This window comes from Octopus sinensis, linkage group LG11, assembly GCF_006345805.1.
Source record: "Octopus sinensis linkage group LG11, ASM634580v1, whole genome shotgun sequence".
Taxonomy (NCBI): Eukaryota; Metazoa; Mollusca; class Cephalopoda; order Octopoda; family Octopodidae; genus Octopus; species Octopus sinensis.
Window position 1 is genome coordinate 29,766,883 of NC_043007.1, and position 9,284 is coordinate 29,776,166.

The following is a 9,284-nucleotide window of genomic DNA, read 5'->3' on the forward strand; positions in this document are numbered from 1 at the left end:
ACGAAAAACTGCTCCTGATTGCAATTGCTTAAATGACAATTTAATTAGGTTGCCAGAGAATGGAAAATAAACTGAAATAATATAAATTAAATTAATCTTTCATGAGATCACTTCTGGAAGTTTACACCACACCTAATGTAGCAGATATTATAGCTACTGTTAACACTAAGAGACTGAATACTATTAGGAATAGTTTATAAGTCAACTAAGATTAATGCTTGTGTTTCTTTTCTTATGGATTATCTCGCCCTACGTGAATTATCTCTAATGTAACATACCAAATATTCATTTCTTAAAGAACCTTTAATCCCAAAGTATTGTACTTAATTTCAATTTAGTTGTAGTAAACATATTATCTAGAAGTGACTATAGAGGGTCGATAATCTATTATACCCACCTATCAGTACGACACACTCGTCGTTTCATTCTGCATTTAGTTGCCTTCAAATTTTTCTCTGAATTAACTTTTCTCTACGTTTCTCTTCTATTATTGTCATTTTTGATTCTGGTAGTGAATACGTCGGAGTAGATTCCCTTTTTCTCTCTCTCTCTATTCACTGTACTAGAATACTTTTGCACCTGATGCATCTTAAGCCGTCAGGGACTGTGACATTGGCCATTTGTACCAAATCAAAGAAGGCAATTTGATACATCACTTACCGACAATCTGCCTCTAATTAATTATCTTGATTGGGAAATATTTGACGTTTAAAACTCTGATATTGCGTTTACTGCATTGTATGTTTGTTGGAAACTAATGACACCAAATAACTTTAAGGTCTGACGAGAATGGTAGAGGACAAACTATTAATTTAATTAATTCACGAATTAATTGATTAATTACTGTATAGATTTACATAAATTTTATCTGTACAAACCGTTGTGTAAGGTGATGAAATAGTTCCTCTGGCCATTCGTAACGGTCGTAACCTTGAATAAGGTTATGCAACGACATCGTTTCCATTTTTTTCCATCTAATTGCTGATGTTGTAAAGCAAACCACCAGATTTATTTATAAGGTGAATAACTCGCCATTTGTATTGTAGACTGATTCTTGTGAGAAGTCAAATTGCATTGAAAGGGGGCAAAAAAACGTTTTCGTTTTGGTTAAGTGAGATAAGGAAAATAATTCCAGAATTTAGATTCATGAATTTTTTTTTCGATGACCAACAAACTCTGGCAATTCAGTTCTCTGGAGAACAAGGACAAAAATAATTATCATAAAATTAAAATTACTTCAAATTGCAGAAATATTTACAACAGCAATAATAATAATCTTTTCTGCGATAGGCACAAGGCTGAAATTTATTATTGTTATTGTTATTATTATCATTGTTATCATTGTTATTATTATTATTATTATTATTATTATTTATTATTATTATTATTATTATTATTATCATTATCATTATTATTATTATTATTATCATTATTACTATTATTATTATTATCATTGTTATTATTGTTATTATTATTATTATCATTATTATTATTATTATTATTCAAAGTATAGAATACAATATCGTGATGATGTTGACTGAAGATGTTGTGTCTGCCGGGGTTTGTACTGTTTGTCAAGTCACAAAAACGACCTCAAACAGACAGACAATTCTTTACGCAATATGCGTGCAGTTCCAATCGCTGCCGATTTTTGCAATATTCCTAGAAAGTAAGATATTTCTAAAGTTTCCAAATGTTTTTACAGCTTGGGTGGAATTGAACCCAAATGCCCCGATGACAATTGGGACAACCTTTATGCTTGATTCTCATAGCGAAAGTCAAGTGCATAGTATTAAACTAACACTGGGGTATAACTATACGAAGCCCAATATACCCATTATGACTACCCGTCTGTTTTCCTTCTTCGATTTTTATGTCTTAGCGATTAGCTTTGATTCCTTTGTCAGGTTGTGACGTGGTCGTTGTCATGTACGTCGTTTGGCACATGTTTAGACCATTCCAACAACAACAGCAACAACAACAACAATAATAGTAAATAACCATGTTTATTTATCCATGTTCCTAATAAAAATGATTGTTATGTTAACTGTGGTGAAATAATGAAATATTTAGCGAACTAGGCAAACTTTGGAAACATTTCATTGGATTACAAAACATGGCGATTCCTCGAAACGAAACAAAAACAGAATGAAAATAAAATGGAAATATTTGAAGAGAAATAATCTACGGAGTCGTCTTAGCATCACAATTTCTCTTGGACGGTCTTCCTCTCAACAACGTCTGCGGCTAAGTATTAGACTTTCGGAAGATGTGACTCAGTCGTGGATCAGATTTTAATTTCTTGTCTAAAGTCATGTACTTCATAGGAGCCAGTTCTTTGTACCTGTAGAGAGAAAGCAATATTATTATTATTATTATTATTATTATTATTATTATTATTATTATTATTATTATTATTATTATCATTATTATTATTACTATTACCTCCGCCTTAGCCAAGGCGGAAGTATTGTTTTCAGTCGTGTTTCTTTGTCCGTGGACAAGATATCTCAAGAACTGCAGGATGGATTCGGATAAAACTTTCAGGGATGTTTGGCCTTTTGACTGGCACGAACCGATTAGATTTTGGAATCGATCCGGTACCGGATAAGGATTCTCGATTATTTTTCCTGTTTTTTTTTATTTTTAAACTTAATTTTTGAGAGTGGTCGGGTTCATTTTTTAGTATTCTCGTTTGTGAGAGCAGTCGAGTTTATTTCTGACATTTTCATTTTAAAAATCATCTCTGGCTAATCGTTGAGAGATGTTGGTGTTGCTTTGGTGGAGGTTTTCGATCTCTGAGTGCTCTTGTTATTATTATTATTATTGAGAGAGAGAGAGAGAAACAGAGAGAGAGAGCGCATAGCAATAAACTAACACAGGGGCATAAATATACGAAGCCCTATATACCCATCATGACTACCCATCTGTTAAGAGTACGCCAGGCACATGCATCTCAACCAAATGTGCACGACATGATGATCTCATATCAAGATAAAAACCACATGAAGTTGCAAATGAGACCCAGTAACCCATCCCGCTCAAAAGGTCCCTGAACAAAAGTTTTTAATGATGTTGAACGAAACACCTGTTTTCAGGGGTGAACTATTCAAACCCCAAATATTTCCTCTCAACACATGGCTACGATGCTCCCCCACTACTTCTGCTCGTGATCAGAGATGCACATATCGGGAAGCGGTGTTTTACTAGAGATCGAACATTTCCTACTATATTCTTACATATGTCTAAACCTTGGTGATTATTTAAGATCCCCAAATTTTAATCCTGCTTTATCTAAAGCATATTTATCATTTTATAAAAACTGATTGGGGAGGATAGATTGAATAAATGTTCAGTAGACAAGCACCTACAAAACTTAATCCTGAAACACCAGTGATTAAAATAGACCGATCCCTAAACTGTAAAACACCAAATCCGTTTGAGAATAGAACTCTTAAAATGCGAAAAGAAAACTTCAAGGAACGACTAAACAGTGAAAGCAGACGACATCTATACAGCAGCCGTATTGGTCGACTATGAGGTCACAAGGCAGATGTTACAATCCAGCTAGAACAAGAAAGAATTGCCTGATAACTAGAAGGAGGTTATCTTACTCAAACTTGACAGCAAATGCCAAAATTATTGTGGAATAGTGCTGCCATAATTCTTCGAGAAAGTTTTTAACCAAATAATTTTAGAAATGCTCAAAGAAGCACACGATGCCTGTCTGCAACAACATCCAGGATTTCATGAGAATAGGTCATGTAAGGATCAAATAGCTTCCTTAAGGATGGTAGTCCATCCATTTAAAGATTTACAAATCCCCCCTCGTCTGATTTTCATAGACTATGTAAAAGCTTTTGATAGAATCCACCATGAGATTAAGAAGGATTGATGAGATACAGTGTATCCGGGATTAAATACAATTTATTTTTAAGACGAAATAAGGAGATTTCGGGGAGACTTGATGGCTATTTGTAACATCGAAGAATATCGTAGATGCTCCCCTCTTGCGTTTGTGTGAAAACCCAAGCTTGCAAGAACCAGACTAGGCAACACGAACTTACAAAGCAGTCGTCATTTTTGTAATGTAATCGCTTCTTCCAGTTGTGATCTGTTCCTGGTTAGAGAGGGCAAATATGGGTTGGTCATATTGCCATAGAGCAGAATACGACCCACTGACCGCTAGACCAGTTGTCTGAGATATTGTTGACTTAGTCATCTGTGGTCCACATGTTTTCCGTTGCAAGTTTAACCAAAGTCCACCAAAGCGCAAGAAGTTAAACTTATTATAAGAAAAACACAACAGAAAAGAAAACACTCTCCAAACGAAACTAACCGATTGAGTCGAACCTCGAGGACATGGATTCTAAAGATGGCTTCTTCGCAATATTTCAAATATTCGTCTTCTTCGTTTTTCTGCATTGTCATCTGGTTCTTTTGGTACCATTCCTGTTTTTTCACCAACTCTTTGGTTTCCTGCAACAGAATGAACTGAATATATAAGAATCTTTCTAATCTATATTTAAGTAATGAGGTTTAATAGGGCAGAAACATACCCCGAGTTATCAATGCACTACTCCGTTGCATTCAGATAGATAGATAGATAGATAGATAGATAGATAGATAGATAGATAGATAGATAGATAGATAGATAGATAGATAGATAGATAGATAGATAGACAGACAGACAGACAGACAGACAGAAGACAGATAGATAGATAGATAGATAGATAGATAGATAGATAGATAGATAGATAGATAGATAGATGGACGGACGGACGGACGGACGGATGGATGGATGGATGGATGGATGATAGATAGATAGATAGAGAGAGAGAGAGAGAGAGAGAGAGAGAGAGAGAGACAGACAGACAGACAGACAGACAGACAGAAAAACTGACAGACACACCGACAGACTAATCGAGCGAGCGGTAGTCAGATAGATAGATAGATAGATAGATAGATAGATAGATAGATAGATAGATAGATAGATAGATAGATAGATAGATAGATAGATAGATAGACAGACAAACAGACAGACAGCGAGAAAAACGAGAGCCGAAGAACCTTCTCAAAACGCATTTGGATTAAGTTTGCTTTGTCTTCGATTCTCTTCTTGAGGTCGGCCAGGCAGGCTTCTTTCACACCGATCGCCTCTTCGCGAGTTAACCTTTCGGGGTCTCCAATCCGGGCCAAAAACGGTGCCAAGTAATCGACTTCAAGTGTTGCTTTCTTCTTCTTCGCTTCCAGTTCTTCTTTTTCTTTCTGTGGGAGAAAAGGTAGAGTGAAGGGGAGGTAAGTCTTGTATGTCGAGGAGATTGTCCAATCCGAGATTAATGATTACAGATATGGCAAATGAAACAGTCATGACGAGTAGGACACTGGATTAGCTCTTCTCTCTCTATCTCTCTCTTTCTCTCTCTTTTTTTCTCTCTCATTCTCTCTCCCTCTCATTCTCTCTCTCATTCTTTCTCTCTCATTCTCTCTCTCATTCTTTCTCTCTCATTCTCTCTCTTTCTTTTCTCTCTCTCATTCTCTCTCTCTCTCTCTCTCTCTCTCTCTCTCTCTCTCTCTTACACACATCCTCTTTTCTATATCTCCTTTCCCATTCATCACACATCGCTTCCCAGTGACTGTGTCTAACTCACTCTCTCTATGAACTTATCTCTTTTCCTGCCTCTCTCCCTCTTACTTTCCCTCCCTCTCTCTCTCTCTCTCTCTCTCTCTGTTTCTATTTGTCTCTCTTTTTTAACTTCCTCTCATACTTATATTTATGCTTTTTCTCATTTTTAAACACACACACACACACACACACACCACTGACTCTCAATAGCACAATCACATCGACGTACACAGATCTGTCTCTCACTGTCTCCCTCCTCTTTCTCTCTCTCTCTCTCTTATCTCTCCCCCCACCTCCATTTTCTCTGTGTCTTCTAAACAGGAAAGTTTATTTATATTGATTAGCGAATCAGATTAGTAAGCCGAAAGATAAGTGAAAATCCTCACAACACACCGAGTAACAGACGGAGAGACTTCGCTTTCTGTGATACATCTCTGCACCCCCACCCCCAACACGACTTATGATATTCTATGCTTACAACGAGTATTAGAAAATCTAAGAATGTAGTTCACCTGGAGAGCAGAACGCCAGCAGACGTAAACATGACTGGTTATTCTCTTTGTGCACAAAAAAAAAAAAAATAAAGGAGATTATCCTGACAAGTTTCGTGGCTGGTTGACCACTCTTCAGAACATAAGTTGCCTGAAATGGCTAGATTAATTTGCATATCACGCGCTTGTCATTGGTGCGATTAAACAATTACTATACATGTTTAAGCACAAACAGCGTGTATTAGAAAATCTTATATAAATTTAATGCAGTAAAACAACACTTTATAATTTCTTCTCTGTGGTAAGTAAACGTTACATTTCGCAATTTTCTTCGCACCAAGAAAATAAAGGAGATTGCCCTGGTTGGCCCCTCTAACCACATTAAATTCATTCTAGATTCTACTTGTAAACGGTGACAATACCATGATGAATAGACTGCCGGTACTCACCAATATTTCCCTTCGTACTTTGGCCTTCTCGTTGCGTAGTGTGTCGTAAACAGAAATTTCGAGTTCATTTAGACTCTCCTCTTGTATTCGGTTGTCCAGGATCTTTCTGACCTTAAATAAGGATAAACAAACACAATTCAGACCGTCTGCTTTCTATCTCCACTACACATTTATCGTCTTTAATCCCATCATCATCATCATTGTCATCGTCATCATCAATATTATCCTTATCCAAACTATTATCATCTTCATTATCACAACCACCAGCGTTACCATCAACATTATCACTACCACTGTCATCATCATCGTCATCATCTTTATTGCCACCATCACCACCATCCTCCTCCTCCTCCTTATCATCACTATTATCGTCACTACAATAACTAATATCACCACCTCTGTTACTACCACAGCTACAACAACAGCAAAAACTACTACTACTACTACTACTACTAATAATAATAATAATAATGATGATGATGATGATGATGATATTATTATTATTATTATTATTATTATTAATAATAATAATAATAATAATAATAATAATAATAATAATAATAATAATAATAATAATGATAATGATAATAATGATAATAATAATAATAATGATAATAATCATAATAATAATAATAATAATAATAATAATAATAATAATAATAATAATAATAATGATCACCTCATGAATTCTCAATAAGAAAACTGAGAGCTGAAGTTTTGAACATACCAGCAATATACTGGGGTTGAATATAACCTTTGTATTATCTGTGTGCCTTTATCAAAGTGAGAACTATAACTTATTTGTAGGTAGAAAGATTTGGTTTTTGCTATGCAGCGTGTCTAGAACAACGGAAAGGAAAGAGCATTGATTCTATCTGCTAGAAATAGCAGCTATGATTCCCTCTCAATATATATATATATAATATATATATATAGGCGCAGGAGTGGCTGTGTGGTAAGTAGCTTGCTAACCAACCACATGGTTCCGGGTTCAGGCCCACTGCGTGGCATCTTGGGCAAGTGTCTTCTGCTATAGCCCCGGGCCGACCAATGCCTTGTGAGTCGATTTGGTAGACGGAAACTGAAAGAAGCCTGTCGTATATATGTATATATATGTGTGTGTATGTGTTTGCGTGTCTGTGTTTGTCCCCCTAGCATTGCTTGACAACCGATGCTGGTGTGTTTACGTCCCCGTCACTTAGCGGTTCGGCAAAAGAGACCGATAGAATATATACTAGGCTTACAAAGAATAAGTCCCGGGGTCGATTTGCTCGACTAAAAAAGGCGGTGCTTCAGCATGGCCACAGTCAAATGACTGAAACAAGTAAAAGAGTAAGGAGTATATACACATACATGTATATTTATTTATTTACAAATTTATTTATTTCTCACACCCTTACTCCTTATTTCTCACACCCTTACTCCTTATTTCTCTCCACCCTTACTCCTTATTTCTCTCCACCCTTTTCTACCTTTCTCTCTTTTTCTTTCTTTCTCCCTCTCACCCTCAATGTCTCTCTCACACTCTATAATTCACTACCTCTCACTTATGCTTTATCTTTCCCAGTTTCTCCTTTTACTTTTCTCTCTCTCTCTCTCCCCCTTTCACCTTCACTCTTCTTGGTTAAGCATACAACTTTCTCACATTCACACAAACGTTCACTCCTTTTCTAATTCTCGCTCTCACTCAAACTCAAACCCTCACTCCTACTCACCTCCATTTCAGCTTTCCTGGTATCATCTCTGCTGTCGAATTCTTCTGTTATCATCTTCCTTACAAAATTGTACACATCAATTTCTCGTTTGGTAGAGCCCTCTTCACCTACCTACAATGTATACATACATGCATATATAATGTATATATACATATACACACGCACACACACATACAAACGTACAAACACACATACATGTATATATATATCTGTGTGTGCGTGTGAGTGTGTGCGTGCGTGTGTAAGCAAACATTCTCGACACAGCCATACTATTTGAAACTATTTTAAAATTAAAAATGTTATAAAAAGAATCTTTAAACACACTGCTTGATACAGCCTAATGGAAGAAAGATTTTTGTGGAAGCATTTTCACTGTATTCAACTTTTTTCTGTCCGTGAGATAAACTGGTTTGCGAAGTTGTTATCCTTATAATATCAACTGTTCCATAACAGCTTCCAGTCTTTCCGGTTTTGGTTAGAAAATCTTAATGAAATATTCTTCTTTTGTCTTTCGTAATTGTTCACTTTATTCTTTAATTTGACAAAAAGGAATACCTGGAATTTTGTCATCGCACAAATGGGGAATTCACTGCATGGAATAATCCTAACAGACGAATCTTTAATTTGTTGTTTATGTATCCTGACTCAGTCTATTAATTTTATTCCTGTTTGACTGATATATTTCTCATTGCACAGTGGATTTTGATTTTAATATTTTTCAATCTAATTTCACGTCCTGCAACGAATATCTTCACATACCAACGTAATTTCTTCTTTTGCTGTGAATTTCGCAATTGTTAAGTAACTTTTAAGATTTTATGGTTGTCTTCAACTGTTAATGATTTATGGCTTTTGTTTTATTTAGAGATGATTTTATTTAGATTTGATAACAATCTGGGAATCGGAAGGTATTGATTGTCATAATAGGTCATGTATTCTTCCTCCTTTCATCAACTTGTTCTCGTGTTCTCTTTGTTCTTGAATTCTCTTATTGTTTAAGTGA

The 9,284-nt window shown here is 35.7% G+C and overlaps 1 protein-coding gene across 3 annotated transcripts in view; it reads right to left on the minus strand.

The window, feature by feature from the left end:
- Positions 1–1,987: 1,987 nt before the first annotated feature.
- LOC115217584 (dynein regulatory complex subunit 7-like) overlaps positions 1,988–9,284 on the minus strand; it is a 45,191-nt gene continuing 37,894 nt past the window's right edge. For 2 of the 3 annotated variants that reach the window (XM_036507279.1, XM_029787336.2), the window contains 5 exons: positions 8,282–8,392; positions 6,567–6,677; positions 5,071–5,268; positions 4,340–4,479; positions 1,988–2,344 (listed from right to left, as the gene is read on the minus strand). In XM_036507279.1, the coding sequence (XP_036363172.1) occupies positions 2,248–2,344; positions 4,340–4,479; positions 5,071–5,268; positions 6,567–6,677; positions 8,282–8,392 (657 nt within the window). In that variant the 3' untranslated portion in view covers positions 1,988–2,247. The remainder of the gene's footprint in view (positions 2,345–4,339; positions 4,480–5,070; positions 5,269–6,566; positions 6,678–8,281; positions 8,393–9,284) is intronic. The other variant, XM_036507281.1, reaches the window with a different exon arrangement.